Source organism: Triturus cristatus, chromosome 1_2, assembly GCF_964204655.1.
Source record: "Triturus cristatus chromosome 1_2, aTriCri1.1, whole genome shotgun sequence".
Taxonomy (NCBI): domain Eukaryota; kingdom Metazoa; phylum Chordata; class Amphibia; order Caudata; family Salamandridae; genus Triturus; species Triturus cristatus.
In genome coordinates, this window is record NC_140580.1 from 561,335,254 (window position 1) to 561,354,441 (window position 19,188).

The 19,188-nt window shown below is 45.3% G+C and overlaps 1 protein-coding gene across 1 annotated transcript in view; it reads left to right on the plus strand.

The window, feature by feature from the left end:
* FBXW4 (F-box and WD repeat domain containing 4) overlaps nt 1–19,188 on the plus strand; it is a 609,765-nt gene that overhangs the window by 200,500 nt on the left and 390,077 nt on the right. The window contains exons 3-4 of the mRNA XM_085606457.1: nt 17,326–17,511; nt 18,804–18,936. Of these exons, the coding sequence (XP_085462583.1) occupies nt 17,326–17,511; nt 18,804–18,936 (319 nt within the window). The remainder of the gene's footprint in view (nt 1–17,325; nt 17,512–18,803; nt 18,937–19,188) is intronic.

Sequence of the window (19,188 nt, forward strand, 5' to 3'; positions counted from 1 at the left end):
TGGTCTACATCTGCACACTCCCTCCCCAGCTCTCCCTACCTCTATTGATCTAATGCTCCAGAAGGCTATTGGTGTTGTCACTTCCGAAATTGAACAGACTGAGAGGCGTCTTTCTATCACCCCGGACTGTCTCCAATCCAACCAGTATTCCTCGAATGACTGTCCAATTTCTACCGTAACTAACTGTGATCAAAATGATCTTTTGTTGTCTCTGATTTCCCCCCACTTCCAAATAATGTGCCTATAACCGAGGGATCAGTAACCAAAACTAGGAAGGACAAACCTGTTTTACGGGGGGGGGGGGCAAAGGGAAAGAAACATAGAGCGAGACCTGTATCAGGATTGTCCTCTATTCCCCCTAAATCTCCTCAATCACAGTCTTATCCTCCCTGGGCTCAAGCCCTCCTTGCGGACTTACTTGCCCAGTGCCGACAGATGGTGAGGGAAGAGATTGCTCCCGTTCCATCTATACTCCACAACAGAACATCCATGAATAACACTCCACAGGTACACCTGAATCAGGAATCCAGGCTAACTTACCCAGAGTCCAATACAACCGCAGGGCCCTCACATATACAGCATCCAAACTCCCCATCGACTCTATACCCTCCCGCAGTCGCTAACTTGCTGCACGATCGACCTACTAGATTCTAGTAATAAACAAGCTGCCATCCCAGTTGTTGATCAGGTTACTGTTGGTCTCCCTCCTCGTAACTCACATAACACTACCCACTACAATGCATCTCAAAGAGTTAGGCAAAGTGAAACTACTACCGGACCACATGCTGTCACTTCCAACAGCCATTTTTCCTCTATTTTAGAGAATACTGGGGGGGCTAGTTCTCCACCCATACAAACTTGTCTCCCCACAATCAACTTACCCCCCGAAGCTGCCCCCTATGTATTAATACTCTCAGTGTTGCCCGAATTAAAGCATGGTAGTAGAGAATCTCAGCTGGAACTCCGCAACAAGTGTTTATTTTGGTTAGCCAGAAATAAGCAATTTCCATACAGTAAGGCTGACGATATTTTGCTGGTTAGGCGGGTTGCCTGGGTGGGCCCTACTCACAAGTCCCTTCCCGGGCTGTTGCCCCTGAGAGTTGGATTGAACATTATCAATCCCTGTATTCCCCGCCTACCGTCCCTCACCTTATCCCCAAACCTCCTTTTTGCCCTCCATTGCAGTTTGTCGAGACTACGTCCATATGCTCACCAGCTACTTCTACTTATACACCAACTGAAGCACACCATCTTAGAATTACCTTGCTAGAGGTTGAATCGGCCATTAAGAGGCTCCCTGCTGGTAAGGCGCCTGGGCTCGATAATATCCCTGGTGACCTTTATAAGGACCAAGTGGCTATTTGGGTCCCTTATCTTTGTTATTTATTTAACGCCATAATTTCGGGAGACAAAATTCTGGACACTTGGGTGAGAGCTGAGATTATCCCAATTTTTAAAAAGGGTTCCCCTCTTCTCCCACTTAATTACCGCCCGATCAGCCTGATCGATGTCAGTCAGAATATTTTATTCCCGTATAATACTCGATCGGCTACAGTCCTGGATGGTCGACCACTCGATCCTTAGTTGTTATCAGGTTGGCTTCAGGGACAAGATATCAACGTTAGATCAACTACTCAGGCTCCTTCTCCCATATTGGAAAACAGTTAGTGTAGAGGGTGGCAGCCTTTGTAGATCTTAAATCTGCCTTTGATCTTGTCCCTCGTCATATCCTATGGGCAGTATTGGAGGATATGGGAGTGCCCGCATATCTTCTCAATATTATTAGGCGTCTTCATACGGACAATTTTGCCCAGGTCAGGAGTGGTAAAAGGGGTACTTCAACATCTAGATTTCCAGTTTCAAGGGGAGTGAGACAGGGTTGTGTTTTGGCCCCCACTCTGTTCTGTCTCTTTGTGAAAGGATATTGATGCCCCAAAATTACTCAACGATCAGGTGGTTGCTTTGATGTTTGCAGACGACACTCTACTGCTCTCTAAATCACCTATGGGTATTCACCGTGCTCTGGATAGTTTTACCAACTTCTGTCATATAAGGGTATTGGAGATTAACTCTCAAAAAACCAAATTTATGGTCTGCAATCCCCCTAAGTCCAGGTGCTCCAATCCCTCTTTGAACGGCACATTACTAGACAGGGTTACTGTGTTTGAATACCTGGGCATCACCCTGAACGACAGAATGGAGTGGGGACCTCAACTGGCTAAAGTCAAATTAAGATTGTCACAAACCGTAGGCGGTATACTTAGACTCCATAGAGAGTCTTCTACCAAGCCAGTAGCTCCCATTTTGGAAATATGCAGTTGCCAAGCACGCGGTGCTATATTGTATGGCGCCGAGTTATGGGGATACTCCACGATTTCGGATATCTCCATGACCGAAAACGCATTTCTTAGATCGCTGCTGGCTCTACCTCCGAGTACCCCTCTAATTCCTATTAGAATGGACTTGGGCATTAGACCCATCGAAGAACTTGTCTCTTTACGTCCTTTATTGTTCTGGCGAAGACTCTGGGTAACTCCCAAATTGCTCCATTTTAGACTGGAGATCCAAGAGTTGTTATTACTTGCGGGTACCCATAATTTGCCCTGGTTTGCCCACATAAAGAATGTAAGCGCGAAATTAGGCATCCCAGGTCTCTGGTCTAATCCTGCCTCTTTTTGCGCTGAGATGTCCCGTGCTGATTTGGTCAACTTATATCGTACCTACAATATTTCGACCATTCTTTCCAATGCTAGGTTGGGTTAATTAACATAGGCCTACCTTAACCATAAAATCTATTATAAAGTAGAGCCATTCCTCGATGAGATTGTGCCGTTCTTTGCAAGAAAACTGTATTTACAGTTTAGATACGGCACACTCCCACTAAGGGCCTTTTCCCACAAATGGACAATTGACAAACTCAGGGTATGTCCAGCTTGTGGCGCTAAAGAAGAATCTATAGCTCATGTATTTTTTTTCTGCAAAGGGTACAAACAGATACGACATCGTTGGCTTGTCCCACCCTGTAGAAATTTTGGAGTTAGAAACTATAAACAGGTACTCAGTATTTTACACACTAACACTTCCACGCCCATAGTTTTTTCTGTCTCACGTTTTATTAATGCTATGTGGCGAAGGAGAAAACCATTCTTATAATTATGTGTTCTTCTTTTCCTGTTCTCATCCTGGGGATCTGTATGTTATTTTATTTTTTAATTGTAGATAATTTTTATGGATAATTTTAATCGTGTTTTTACCTTTCTGCTTTTGATACTTATATGCTTGTAATCTTGTATCCTTGAAGGTCTTTGACCGAAATAAAGATTATCTGACTGACTGACATTTCATCTGATGATTCTCCAAAGTAAGCAAGAACAAGCTATCTCTCCCTACACTACCTTAAAAGGGGCAATAAGTATTTGATAAGGGTGAAATCCGAAAGGCATCAGCTGTCGGAGTCTTCAGCAGAAGGCACTCCAATCATGGGTTAAATATCATAAAGCCACAGAGGCATAGGTCTGCAGTTGGTAAAAACCCTAACATGACTCTCCTGTCCCTCACTTCGTTCAGCAGAATATATCAATTGCAGTCAGAGTAGACAATCCCATGTGATCTTTGCCAGTGAGTTTCCATAGCTCGAGTACAACTGGAACTTTCACCACCTTTCCCACATCGATAAATTGCAACTTCGCTCGTCCTTGGTCATTCCTTTCTTATCCCGTGAGAACTCGCCTCCGTGCTCGTTATCGTGCTTCTCCTTGCCAACATAGTCTTCTCATATCTTGCTGTCTAAAGAGAACTAAACACTCCTATGGTAACTAATGAGGCTTTCTCTCTCCATACCTGCAGTGGAAACAAATAACAAGTACTCACTTTCTACATTGAAGGTTAAATACAAATTAGATGTAAAACTCTAAACTGGAGCATGAGCCAAACTATTTCTCGAGGCCCACTTCAGACAACTTTAGGAGTGCACATGATTACAGAATATGTGCAGCTTTCTATACACACAATAATACATGTATAAATTGTAAAGAATTACGAAGATGTCATTCTAAATGCATCCGCCTGAAATAAATTCTCGTTATGCGTATAAATGCTTAAACATTAGTTTACTCCCATTCAAATGTAATAACCTCACATTGGAACACATCTATGTTAATTTATCCTGTCACATTAATGTGCAAGTGTCACTTAAACCCTTATTATTCATGTTCTATACTCGAGCATGACATGTGGAATACTTTAAATATGCAATATTCCACTCCCTTTAGTAGTGTTAATTACACAGTATATATTTGAGGGCTGACTGCTCATAAATATGACCCACTCCTACAATATATCAGATGGGTTCAAAATTACACTTCACACCCCTTTCGTGGCCACAGAAGGGGCTTTCAGCTGCACCAGCCATATCCCAGATACATGACCGCTCAAGTTCAGCAACCTCTGTGCAGCTCCTTTCGACCCTGTGGGTCAGGCGGCCGGAAGTAGAGTCAGTCCTCTTCCCTCCCCCGCAGCCTCTAAACCTTCCTAGTCCGGCACTTCAAGATCATGGGTGGCCGGTTGGTGGCAGGATCAGCCATCACCTCCATCACTGGCAAAATATCACAATCCGGCAAGTGGGTTCTTCAGATAGAACTAAAGGGCTACTCCCTCCCCTTGGAGACCAACTTTCCCTCCATGCCTCCGATTTACGACCGGCTGAGGGAGGACCACCTGAACTTGCTTCAGGAGGTAGTCAGGACTCTCTTGGCTAAGGGAGCCATAGAAAGGGTTCTTGTGCCAGAAGTAGGCTGTGGTTGCTATTCCCACTACTTTCTGGTCCCAAAAAAGGACAAGGGCTTTCGTCCTATTCTAGATCGGCGAGCCCTGAACGACCTCAAAAGGGAACGTTCAAAATGCTCACTCTACCTCGGGTTTTGTCTTCCCTAGACCCCGGAGACTGGATGGCGCTACCTGTGGTTCAGGGTAAGCCACATTTCACAGTGCTCCCCTTTGGCCTTACCAGCACCCCTCGGGTATTCACTAAGGTGATGGTGGTTGTCACAGTTCATCTGCGCAGATCAGTGGTGTCGGTCTTCCCCTACCTTGACGAGTGGTTGTTGAGGGCGAGCTCACCCAAACTGTCCTCTCCCACTTCCAGACTACAGCAAATCTTCTTCTTTCCCTGGGTTCACTATCAACGTGCCGAAGAGGTGTGGCTCAGCGGCCAGAACATCTGACTCTGGAGCATGGGGCTCACGGTTCGATCTCTGGCCTCAGCTCAGCAGCATGCGACTCTGGGTAATAGCTCATTTAATCACCCTGATGGTTCCCCAGCACCTGGATACCATTAGGGGTGATAAGTTTGCGCTTTACAAATGTGGAATTAATTTATTTATTACTTATTATTTTTTCCAATTAAATGTTATTGAAAACGGCTTTGTATACATGCAGACAACTGTATCCATTACATGTTGTAAAGTGACGAACATTAGAGAGATTTGACACATCTCTTGTCCATCAGCTGTCCAATTCAAAATAGTCTTTGCTTCAATTTGTTTATCCTGCATTAAGATCCTTGGTTATCCCGCGTACTCACAGCATACATCAAAAAAATTAAAACCAAACGAGGAGGGGAAAGGGGGAAGGGGGTGTCAGCCTCTTCATAACGCGTACTGTCTTTCTCTCATTACAATCGTCATTTATCCACTATTGTTCTATTTGGGTTCCTGCATGCGGGACTCAGTCCAAGGGAGGGGAATCTCTCTCATCCTGTGCTCTTGTCCGTAGGTCCCATTGTAGTGGCTCCCAAATGCCCTTGGGGTGCGCCTGTGCAGTCATCAGTTCCCAGTAGGCAGACAGATGCCCATGGCAGAAAGCAGCGTCTCTAAGCCAGTCTACCTCTCGGGGTATCTGGCGGTGGCCCCAGTACATCGCAATTCTGCGTTTAATGAGCAGCAGGATAATGGATGCAAATCTCCTTTTATCTGCAGGCACACATCTCCGATATCCTAGCAGCGCTGTCAGGGTAGAGCAATCCAAACAAATGTGGAATTAATTAAGTCACACCTGACTCCCTCTCAGAAGCTCCCTTTCATCGGAGCAGCTCTGGACACAGTACAGTTTCGGGCCTATACTCACAAGTGGCGAGTCCAGTATATTCAGGTTAGGCCACCAGTGTTTCAGCCTCAATCCTGGATTTCCGTGAGACTGACTCTGAGGCTGCTGGGCCTCATGGCCTCCTGCATCCTGCCAGATGGCGTATGCGGGCCCTGCAGTGGGACCTGAAGTTCCAGTGGGCGCAGCATCAGGGTAATCTCTCCGTCATGGTCCAGATCACAGAGGGAACTGCACTGAATATGCAGTGGTGGCTGGTCAACTGCAATTGGGTCGCAGGCAGACCCTTCTCCCTTCCTCAACCAGATGACACAGTAGTGACAGATGCGTCACTCCTGGGATGGGGCTGCCATCTGGGAGAGGTGGAGATCAGAGGACTGATCTCTGGCGGAATCCGTACACCACATCAACTTGTCGGAGCTCTGAGCAATTTGCTTGGCATTGAAAGCTTTTCTTCCTTCCATCAAAGGAAATCTGTTTCAGGTGTTAACGGACAATATCACTGCTATGTGGTACTTCAAAAAACAGGGCGGGTAGAGTCCTGGGCCCTTTGTCAAGAAGCCCTGTGTCTCTGGACATGGCTGGTACAGCACGGCATAGCCCTGATAGTTCAACACCTAGAAGGTCCCCTGAATGCCAGGGCAGGCTAACTCAGCCGTCGATGTCTAGTGGATCACAAATGGTATCTCCATCCGGAGGAGGCACAAGGTCTCTTTCAGAAGTGGAGATAGCCTTGGTTAGATCTGTTCGCCTCCGCCGAGAACGCACAATGTCAGCAATTTTGTGTGCTGGAGTTTCCAAGGCTTAACATAAGAACAAGGTAACCCAATTGGTGGTCAGGGACCTTGGGTATTGAATGTTTTACAAGAACAGTTGTTCAGAATGAAGGAGGGTGGTTCTCAGAGGATCCAGGCTGTATGGGTCACAGTCCTTCCTGCTAATCGTGGACGATCGAGGAAAGGACCGGTTAGGCATTGCATCCGGGGGAAGTCAATTTGATGGAGTAACCGCGTGCTCTGCGATGGTGAAGAACCTTCTGGGGGAGTGACAGCGTTCGAGTGCTGTGCGCTCTGTGCACCTTAATTCTGGGCTCGACACCCTGAATTGGCCATTAGCCTAAACTGCAACAGGCTTTGTGCTCAGGCACCTATTGTCTAGTCCTGAAGATGATCTCATTAATCTGGTGAAGGGATTGAAACTTCGTCGACTTATTAGCGCTCTTAGCACAACCTTATAACTGTATCTGTACATGCCAGAGCGCATCAATGTATATTGTTTGCTGGCCCAATTGATGTATTTCTTGGCCATGTTCCATGTAATGCCTGAGTTTCTCCTTTGTTTGTTATACATGTCCCCCCTTGAATGTTGTTTTTTTTAATTTTCCATATTAAAGGATTTTGTCCAGTTGGACAGCAAAATGTAGACACCATTGCATTTCTATATGAATAGTCTTTCTAACATTGAGTTCTAGTTGGAGTTTCCAAGGCGTCACTTGCTCGGCAACATTTTTCATCTTGAGTAGAGTTGAGGCCTCCTGTATGCCCTTCCACCAATACCACTCCTGTCTAGAGTGCTCAAGAAGATCAGGAGCGACCGTGCCCATTCTTGTGGCTCTGGACTGGGCACAAAGAGTCTGGTATCCCGAACTTCTCCAACTGAGCATCAATCCTCCAATTGGGCTGCCCCTTCCAGAGGATCTTTTGTTACAGCAGCAGGGGAGGGTCCCCCACCCGAACCTATCAGCTCTATGCTTTCTTGCGTTGAGATTGAGCATCGGCAGTTGATAGCATTTGTTGTTCTTCCCAAAGACTGTGATGTAATTTTGACAGCCAGGCGTCCCTCTGCCAAGACTGTGTACGCCTGCCTGTGGCAGAAATTTGTAAAATATTGTACAGTATGGTCTATTGATCCTCTTTCTGCTACCCTCTCTCAAGCCCTTCTCTTTATTTTGACCTTTGCCCAACAGGGCTCTGCTCTGGGCACTTTAGAAGGATACCTTTTGGTCCTGTCTGACTTCTCGGGGCTGCCAGATCAACCGTCTTTATTTAAATCCCCTATAGTAAACAGATTTCTTAAGGGGTTTATACTTCTGTTCCCCCTGCCCATTTGTCATGCCTCAGCGGGACCTTAATTTGGTTCTCACCTTCCTGATGTGCACTTTGTTGAAACCTCTGCACAACTGCCCCTCCAGCTGCTTGCCATCTAAACAGCATTTTTGGTAGCCATTACTTCTTCCAGGAGGGTGAACTCTGTCATTTAAGCCTCATTACCTGACCATCTTCCTTAATAAGTTGGTGCTTCGTACTAGGGCTTCTTTCTTACCGAAAGTGGTAACCCCATTCCACGTGGGGCAAACAGTCACCTTGCCCACTTTCTATGCTCCTCCGCACCCCTCTAAAGAGGAGGAGCGATATCACCATCTGGACCCAAAAAGAGAGTTGCCGTTCTACGTTGACCGCACTAAAGAGTTCCGGGTCAACGACCAATTCTTCATGGGGATGCTGGATCAAAGAAAGGTCATGCAGTCCAGAAGAGCACTATCTCGTGATGGGTCATCCTCTGCATCAAAATTTGCTACACTCTGCCCAAAACACAACCTCCTAAAGGCTTAAGAGCTAATTCCACCAGAGCTAAGGCTGCGACCACAGCATTGCAATGTGGTGTTCCAGTCCTTGACGTTTATCAGGCAGCAACGTTGGCATCACTGCACATGTTCAGTAAGCACTACTTCCTGGACAGTCAAGTCCTCAAGGACGGCCTTTTTGGCCGCTCTGTCCTGCAGGACTTCCTAGCCTAAACTTGCCGCAGTCCCTCGTCCGGGGATGGTATTGCTGGAATATCTATTCTAAGGTAAGGTAGAGGTCTCTATCAGATGGACACGTTACTTACCTTCGGTAACTTCTTATCTGGTAGAGACATAATCTAACTGCAGATTCCTTACTGACCTACTCATCCTCCCCTTGCTGCAGACCGGTTTTTAGGGTCAGGGCTGATCCCTTTCTGGGCTCTAGTTGTTCTAAACACACCACTGTCAGTGCACTTCATGACGCCGCGCTCCTGGTGTGGAAAGTCATGAAAAGTAACTGATGTCAGCCCACCGAGGTGGCACCCATATAGGTGACGCGGATGTCACTTCTGGCACAGATGCCGCTGCAGTGACGCAGAGCCGACCAAAGCCACCTACAAGTGTGCAAGGGTATTGCTCAAACTAAAGTCTTCCTGATCTAGCCTGACGCCTGGAAAAATCTACTGTAAGGAATCTGCGGCTAGATTATGTCTCTACCAGATAAGGAGTTACCGAAGGTAAGTAACTTATTCATTAAAGTCAAAAGTGTTCCACGCACCAATGTGCTGTCTGGAAGGCAAGTTCCCCTGGGGCTATCTGGCCCAAAATCAGTCTTATCTGGACCAGGAGAATCTGAGCTACCAGTCACTGAGTGCACCCCCATCACAGGTGCTGAAGTTGCAGCGGCTACCTCCAATTAGTCCCAGGAAGGCTGCGGTCAGGTGTCCTCAAGTTCCAAACTTGGCCCTGCAATGACAGTGGCCTGGGGGATTTCAAGGCTCCTCCAATGCTGGTAAGTTCTTTGGGATCCTTCCTGCAGGTGCAGAAGGTGCAGCACTCCTGGTGCATGTCCTCAGTTGCGGCTTCTGCCCACTCGGGTCACTACGATGGCTTCCTTCCTCCTCCGACTGTCTCAACCAGACCATACTCTTTGCCTTGTCCTGGTGGCCCCATCTGGCATACGCGGTCACAGTTTTTCCTCTGTATGTGGTCTATGGCCCGATCAGCATAGCAGCAAACTTCATAGCGATCCCGTCTAGTTTACAGGTCACTGACTTGGCTCCGCACATGGGCTACAGACCGATCAGCACTGCAGCACTCCTTGCAGTGGCATACAGGGTCGCCAACATTTCCCTGCATATGGGCATCACACCTCGCTACAGGGATCCAGTTGTCGTGATGCCCACTGGACCTTGCTCTCTCAAACGCTCTCCTCTCCTTCACAGGGCACACTGGTCTTGGCAAGCAGGCAGGCGGTGATGCTCAAGGCTCCAGGGGCAGGTGGTCTTGAAGTCCCTGTGTGATGTCCACTCACCCAGCTAGGAGACTGTCACGCCTTGTCTCCAGTCCTGTCCACAGGCAGAGGTCTTGTAGAGAGCTTATTCTCCTTCGCACAACCTGACTAGCTGCTTGACAATTGCAAATTTTGTAGGCTTGAGCTCACTTTCTTATAGTCCATTTCCAGACACTGAATATTTATGGTGTTGCTTCCTTGTGAAGTCCCCTTTCCTATACTCTGCCCTGCTCTTCCTCCAGAAAGCAGTTTTTCACAAGAGGAGCAACTCCAAATCTGGTAACCCCACAACACAGGCCATGGGAGTGACTAGGGTTTCACCGTTGGATGTCTGCCACAGTGATATATGTATTAAAAGGTTATCCAAGGGCCTTTGCCCTACTCTTCATGATTCTCTTATCAGCCCCATCTCCTTCCTGTTATGCACCCAGGCCCCTTCCTAGTCATCTCTCTCTGAATCAAAGAGCACCCTTTGAAGTGAACTAAAGAGCCTGGCTCTTCCTTCCTCCACTGTGTCTCACTCAGCTTGCAAGAATGTAACAATCCACAAATCTGTCTCGGAGGATTCCTCTGCCTCCTCTCTTATGTTCCTCCAGTCAGCCCTGGGTCTCCCAAAATGGAACCAGAGCCTTACATGTATTGTACCATTCGCAGACATACATACACCCAGCGCAAGCATAAACACACTGACAGAACTACATCCTTCATGTATTGTACCTTTCACCAACATACGTACACTCAGCCCATGCATATAATATGAATGCACTGCATTATCCCTGTATTGCACCACTCACAGGCACACACACAGCACATGTGTACCACATGCACTGAGCAGCACTACACACCAACCTGATGTAGGCCAAAAGTGAGTTAAGCACACTGCAGCGGTACTTTGAATGAATGAGCCTTTAGGCCTCACTCCAGTGACACAGGTAAAAAACAACCTAGTCACTCCTACTGATTGTTACACCTTATGCTGCCACCACCGTGCTTGTGCTGCTTAGCTCCCGGTAAAAGCAGTAGCCGTTCACCACTATGAGGGTAGCTCTTTAGGCACCCCTCCCGATCCAAAAAGACTACAATCTATGAGACCGGCCTATGTCGTGTTGCACACGCATGATTCACAACAGCAAAAATCAGAACTAAGGATCCAGACATCATTATAGCTGGGGAACTCAGGGCAGGGGTGCACATCCATCGTCATGCGAGGGCCTTTTCCGTCCCAACATGCCACGTCTTGCTTGTCTTTTATATGTCAGAGAGGCAGTTTAAAATCTGGAGAGGACCAAAGCTCAGTTCATTTGGACTGCCCTCTCCTCTTTATCCATGCTCCTTTTGTAGAGAGACATTCTTTGTCCCGTTCCTTACATCTTGCAGTAGTGCCCTGCCTCACCAAAGGCACTTTTGCTAAGAAACTTTATTCGCTATTTATCCTGAGAACTTTCCCTTTAATTATTAAAGGGGAATACTTATCATAACTACAATATATGCCCCTAACGAAGACCAGGAGAAGTTCTTATGGGAAGCCCCTTCCCTTGTTCTGACTGCCCCAGACGGAGACATATTGTTAGGAGGAGATCCCGTGCCAGATCGTTCAGCCCAGCAATTGAGTCAGTTCAGTTCAGTTCAGTTCAAAAGCTTTATTCGGTTTGTAATAACAACCATATAAGCAACAAAAAAGAAAAACATTATACATTATAACAGCCTCTACAACATTCTCAAAGTAATATACATAGTAAAATACCTACAGATTTTACAGAAAGTGACATGTGCCAACATTTTACATTATGTGCAAATTACGCTATAAAGTATCATATGCCAACTATATTCCTATTTTAGCTACTATTCTGTAAAAATTAACCGCTATATTCAATGCACCACTTCATATTATGTACAAACTTAAGGAATGATGGATTTCCTAGCAGTAATACTTTTTAAAATGTACAATGCCACATAAAAACAAACATCCGGGCTTTCCTGGAAACTAGCCTCATAGCATTTTTAGTGAACCGAATATTATATTTTAAAAAAAGGGGTTTCAAATAAAATTTCCTTAGTGAGAGATAAAATTTACAAAACATTAAAAAGTGGCAGCAACTTTGCTTAGACATGTTATCGCAAGGGCACACAGAGCTAGTACTTTTTTTCATAATCGGGAAAGCCACAAGATGATGAACAATCCCTAGCCTTAAGTGTGTCAGAACAAAACGATGGGTGGATTTCGTTACTTCAGTCAAATATGCCTGACAACCAGCTTTAAGGTTTAGTTGTTGGTAGTATATCAAAGTGGGTTGTTTCCCAGTTAGTCTCTCTCGTACCACCTTTTTATAATCTAAAAAGGTTTCTTTAATCTCCCTTTTTGAAATTAAAGCCACATACTCTGGTTCTGTGTGTATATATTACAATTGAACAAAAGTCTGTAGCAATTGAGTCATTCGAGGTCTGTATCCCAAGAATGGTATAATTGGCTATCTGACATGGGTCTGGTGGATATTTGGTGCTTCTTGAACCTCTCTACCTGGGACTTTTCTTTCTTTTCTGCGTCTCAACACACTTGCATGATGCTAGATACATTTCTGAGCTCCTCTCGAGTCATGCCTGCCACTGCACAAGCAGAGATTGGGTCTCAAGTTTTTCGGATCATTCTCTTGTCCTGATTTCACTCACAGTTCCCCATTTATTAGCCTCTGGTCACACCTGGAGGCTAAACGACCATCTCCTCAGTATTGACACTCCATCAAGATCACAGATCTGTCTTGTGGGAGACCCTTAAAGTGGTATTCCGGGGCTCATTTATAACCATCGCAGCTAGACTCAACAAAGACTATTAAAATAAGAGTGCAAGTTGTAGGCTAATTTAAACAAAGATAGGATAGCAGTAATTGCCTTTGACGAGGAAATAGCTCAGGCATTCAAACGCTTTTTCAATGAACTTTGTAGAGGAGGCAGACTTCTACCTCTCCATGGCTCAAGTTGCGGGGCTCCTTCACCAACATCCTGCTTTGCTCTAAGCAGATATCAGAATGGGCGAAGTGATCATGGGGATAACCAATCTTCAGTGGAGCAGCACACCAGGCCTGGATAGCCTCACACCAGGCTACTACAAAACCTTTTGCCTCCTGCTCATGTACCTGTACATCTACTTCGGAGATGCAGGGTAACTTTCAGCACCATGTTCAAAGCAATCATAACTGTAAACCCTAAACCTGGGAAGGACCCCTCATGGTGCCCCTCCTACACACCCATATGCCTCCTGAACGTTGATGCCAAGCTCTTCACTGGCATTTTGAATAGACTTCTTAACCCATAGATGCAGGGTCTGTTAAACCGGGATCTGACCGGATTCATCCCGGAGAGGAGCAGTAGTGATAATATCCAGCCCAGAGACTATAGGAAACCAAATTAGAACACACCCTCACAGACCAGGAACGGGCAGACATCTAGTATGGAACCCGCACTTCCGCGTTCAGTGTGGCTTATAGGCGATGCTGAAAACCATGTATTACTGGTATTAAACTGAAGCTCTAATGGCAAAATAAAGACCTCCACTCCAGGAGGTTGCAGGTGCAACTGAGGAGGTTGCTGTACGCTGACACACTTTTTATGGAGATGGCTCCAAACTGAAGAGATACTGACAAGAGTTCGCGAAGATGTGAATGTTTTTTTAACACAGACATGCCACGGTTCCACAGCTAGTTTTTCCTTGGGCTCGGAAATGACAAAATTATCCACTGTGTACAAGCAAAGGTCATGAGATTACCCTTGACCTCTGTGCAGCCATGCAAGTCATCACTGCCAGGTGGTGGATGGGAAAAAAACTCCAGAGCACTCAATGTGGCATGGAAAAAATCACAGCAATCTTGGAAAACAAAATTTGTTTTATAAGATGTGGGGACCCTGCATAACATTCCTGTCTCAAGAATCCAAGGAACTCTCCTGTCCCACATAACTGCTGGTTTAGAGGCTCAACCAAGCATGAATTGTGTTGCCAAGTTGAGTACTTTTTTTTATTACAGTCATCCCAGTGACAGCCAATGTAGCCTAGTTGACACTTGGACAAAATAGCCTAATGAGATGATGACGTTTCTGTAGCTGGGATTTTGTAGATGGTGGGGTAGCCAGCCCCACACATAACCCTCCTCCTTTTGCAGCTGGGTTTGGGACTGGCCATGGCAGAAGAATTAGAAATACCGCAAGCCAGCAAACATCTAAGAAATGGGATGGCAGCAGGACCTGCCAACATTCCTGCTGAGGCACTGAAGGCAGACATTGAAACATCAGTAGACATGCTCTATCCCATTTTTGAAAAGATCTGCGAAGAGGAAAAAGTGCCATCAGACTGGAAGGAGGTATATTTGATCAAAATCCCCAAGAAAGAGGACCTGAGTAACTGTGCAAACTACAGAGTGATAACTTGTCTATGAACCCCAGGCAAAGAAGTACAGGCTCATCCTGAACAGAATGAAGGAACACGTCGACACTCAGTTGCGAGACCAGCAAGCTGGCTTCTGAAAAGATAGATCCTGCATAGAAAGATCGCAACACTGCATATCATCATCAAGGAGTCGATATAATGGAAGTCCCAATTCTATGCCAACTTCATGTACTATGAGAAGGCATTTCGAAACTCCTCCACCACTACGGTACGCCAGATAAACTCGTAAGAATCATCAGGAACTTTTACAAAGGAATGACCTGCAAGATAGTCCATGGAGGACAACTCACAGAAGCTTTCAAGTTAGGACCGGAGTCCGCCAGGGTTGTTTGCTCTCGCCTCTTCTCTTTCTGCTGGCCATAGACTGGATCATGAAGATATCCACAGCAAGGAGAAGAAATGGTATAAAGTGGACACCTTAGACATAGCTCAATGACCTGGACATTGCAGTCGACCTGGCCCTACACTCCCATACGCATTTGCAGATGTGAAAGACCGTCAAAGTAGCAGCCACATCAGCAACCTTGGCCGTAACATTCACGGGGGAAAAAACGAGATCCTGAAGGCTAACACGGCCAGCACACCTGCAGTCTCTCTTGCAGGTGATGCACTGGTAGATGTTGAGACCATCACCTACCTAGGCAGTGTCATAGCAAATAGGGAAGCACAGACACTGACGTCAAGGCAAGAATCAGCAAAGCAAGGGCTGCCTTCATTCAGCTAAAGAAGATCTGGAGCTCCGAGGACCTAATGCTGCAAACCAAGATCAGGTTTTTTAACACCAACAAAAAAACTCTGTCCATCTGTATGGAGCAGAAACTTGGAGAATAACAGTGAGCACCACCAACAAAGTCCAGACCATGATCAACACCTGTCTGTGGAAAATCCTACAAACCCGCTGGCCAAACACCATCGGCAACCACGACTTGTGGCATCAGACTTTGTAACTCCCTGCACATGAAAAAATCATGAAAAGAAGCTTGGGCTGAATAGGTCACTCCCTTCACATGTCTGCATCAAACGCCGCCATGCAAGCCCTCACCTGGAACCCTCAAGGTGAAAGAGCAAAACACTTGGCCGCGAGACCTTGTGGGTACTGCAAGGAGATGGGTTACACCTGGAGTCATATTCCACCCCCACCAGCCTTTGGTTGTCCCTGAGTTTATGTGCTAAAACGTCTTTTCAATAAATCGATTTGAACCATAAAGGGAAATACTGTCTGCTGAATGCCCTGATTTCATTATGTGCAATGCTAAGGGTGACATTTCTGTTAGGATACAATACTTCGGCTTGTGTTTATCCCTTATTGTCCTATTTCACAGTGCATTGACCCTTAATTTTCGTCACTTTCATGTCTACACTGCGGTCTTGGGCCTGCAGTGTAATGGGTTTTGTTTTCATTTGGCGTTGGCTGCGGAGTAGAGACCTGTGCCGTGAACTCCCAGCTCATTTTAGCAGTTTAGGAGCTTTTGTACTGAGACATTACACTTGACTCTGTCACCCACGCAGACACAAGTCAGCTAAATGAATCCGCTGCATTGTAGCAACAACCGGATGTGGTAATACTGTGTTTTATTTAATGGTCGGAAAGATATTGATAACTTTGTCCTGTACCACTTCATGGGTTACACGTGTTTTATTTCAATTAGAAATGTTTGATTTAACAGAGGTCCCCAAATGAATGCTTTGTTAAAAGGGCGCGTTCGGGAGTTTCTCTTAAATATAAAAGGTTTCACATTACAGCGCAGGTACCTCCATGGTTCCATACTTGATTTCTGCGCACGTGCAACTACACTGTAAAACGATCTAGCCTACACGATGTGTAAATCAAGCGGTAGGTATTGTTGCCTGCGCAGATTTTGTTAGATGCTGCATTGCATTTATCCTTTTTATATGTTTTGCAGCCAATGCTGCATTCGTCCGGAAACGACTGAATATGTAAATACCGATCCAGATGTTTTAATGTGTAATCTCGAGTCTTCCAATTAAACAGAACTACAATTTCAGAATTCGAGTGAGTCAGAGCTGCCGAAGGTACAGCAGGGAAGGCCCTTTTAAGCGACGACAAACCTTCAGACCGGTCGAAACGGTCCTGTGCTTGTAGGGAGGGTAGAACATACGTCTAAAGTCCCTGTAATTCACGCCGTGGTGCAATAAAAAGCTTTGAAAATAGCGATCAAGCCAAGTTATTTAGGTGAACCATCCACACAGACAATGCCTTCTTTTTGAAAGCAACAGGGCACCAAGAAACGAGGCAATCGGTATATTTATGAAATGTTTACTTTTTTGTGTTTTGAACATTTCAAGTTTGTTGATAAATTTTCCATTACATTTACAGCCCTTTTATACGTGTGCATCTTGTTCTCTAGTGGCCTTACCCTGCTGTGCTAATCTGTCTTGTCTGCTGCTGGCCTCTTGCTTTGATTGACATTTGCTCAGCCCCCTCCCTCCTTGTAGACAAAACAGAGTTGTGGGATACAGGGCAGAAGATGGATGTGTCACTTTTCATTCAACATTGGTGAACGTGTGATATGCACATAAATGGCAAAGCACGCCAAACGTTAAACTTAGTAAAACAACATAGATTTTTTTGTGATGGGATTTATTTAAATAGGACATTTTAGTAAGGGAGAAGCTCTGTGGTATTATTGTTGGTGGTGTCAATTTGTAATTTTTTGAAACAGTTTGTATATTTTTTTCATCTTTCCTTAGTTTGATGCCCTGGATCCAGCTAGATGATGACGTATTATACCTTTCTCAGGCCGAAGATATCCGGTCTTACCAGCTACGTGCTGATAGTAATGGCTTTCACCGCCAGCCCTTATCGGTGTTTTCGGGTCACAGAGAAGACGTGTGCCGATTTGTTATTGCCAACTCTCATATCGTCAGTGGAGGAGGGTAAGCATAGCTTTGTAACTTTGACAACTGCTTGAGCATATAACCGACACACTTGTGCACTTTACATTGAAAAGGAAGAATTTTTGATTTGCCTGTAACATTAGACCCCACAGATGGATTTGCTCCATAATTGGCAAAGAAGGTTACTGTGATGCTTTCCACCTTATGAAGGGAAGAGCACAAGCCCATGAAACTAAGACACAGCCCTTATGTATGGAACCCACCATTGTGGTTTTACGTCTGCCCACCGATGTGACCCTCCATGCAAAAATAGTTTCATATTAATAATCTATTATAAACTGGATTCTATGCGAAGAAGGTGAAAGCACCATGAACACCATGGCTGTTCCCTCTTCTCGGTATCTTAAGTGATAAAATAAATGGGTTATGTACTACTCTTTATCTAATCATCTAGACCCCAGGACATCTCCCTGGGTTAGCTTAGCAACAGTTCTTAATTTCACCTGTGGGAATGTTTTCTCCGAGTTCAAGACTTCTTTTCGTTCACCCGTGCGGTAACAGTTTAACTTTGCTTGTGAAGGGGATTAGTGTCTCATCTTCAGGTCTGCCATCAGGAAACGGGAGATGTCAGACATGAGGACTATCATTCCAGATTTAAGTCCCTTAAAGCCTAGGTTTTTAGCACCATTCCTTCTTATTTGTCCCCAGTCTGTAGTTTGAGCCTCATCATCTGAACTGACATCATCTTGTCAGGAAGTTTGACTTTTAGGAGCTCAACAATGTTTTATCTGTTTTCTCTTCTATCAGTTAAACAGCCCCATGTTCTTGGATCCATTCTCCCAACTCTATCCTGGAAAGCTGGATAGTGGCTAATATCATGTTCTTAGTTATAGATTGGAAAGCAACGAGTGAGTATGCTGTGCAAATAGTTTGTTAATATGAGTACATTTGTGAGGATGGAGGGAATATAGGGGTGTCGGACTTAGTTTTCACCCACCTGGCTGAAAGGGACACGCAACTGCATATCAGCAGCGTACTATGTGTCCATGTATGAGAAAAGTACCTCGAGCCAATGTATGAGGACAGTCCCTTCTTTTCCCACCCTCCTCCTGCTGCACATGAAGTTCAATGAAAAAGGGGTGGCACTGGACATATCCTGAAATAGTGTAGAGGTCATCAACTGATGTTGCTGCAGTTTTGTTTGTGCATATATTGACCTGCTACTCTGACGTTCACAAATGCAAGTTCCCACAGCCATGATCTAGTTATTATTTTATGCAGTATTTGTTGGTGCATTGGTTGCTGATGCTTGACTCTGGTGTCTTCAACAGAGATGGAAGGATTGCCCTTCATAAGATCCACAGCACCATCAGTTTACAGTTCACAGCGCATGAGCAGGATGTGAATTGCATCGACTGCCGGGGAGGCGTCATTGTGAGCGGCTCCAGGGACCGTACAGCTAAGGTGAATTTGTACTGTTGTTTCATTGAGTCTTGGAGGAGACTCTTGTGTTTAAAAGTTAATGTATATTTACTCTATTAGCGTTATGTTCCTTACAACCACAGTCTCAATTTAGCAAAGTTGCTTTACTTCCAACTCACTACTTTGATAACACTCTGTGTAGCTGGATCTGATGATTAATAGTGAATGCCTAAAGCAAAGGATAACCATAAGGAAAATGCACTGCCCTGTTTTTTTAATATTGCGCTTAAATAC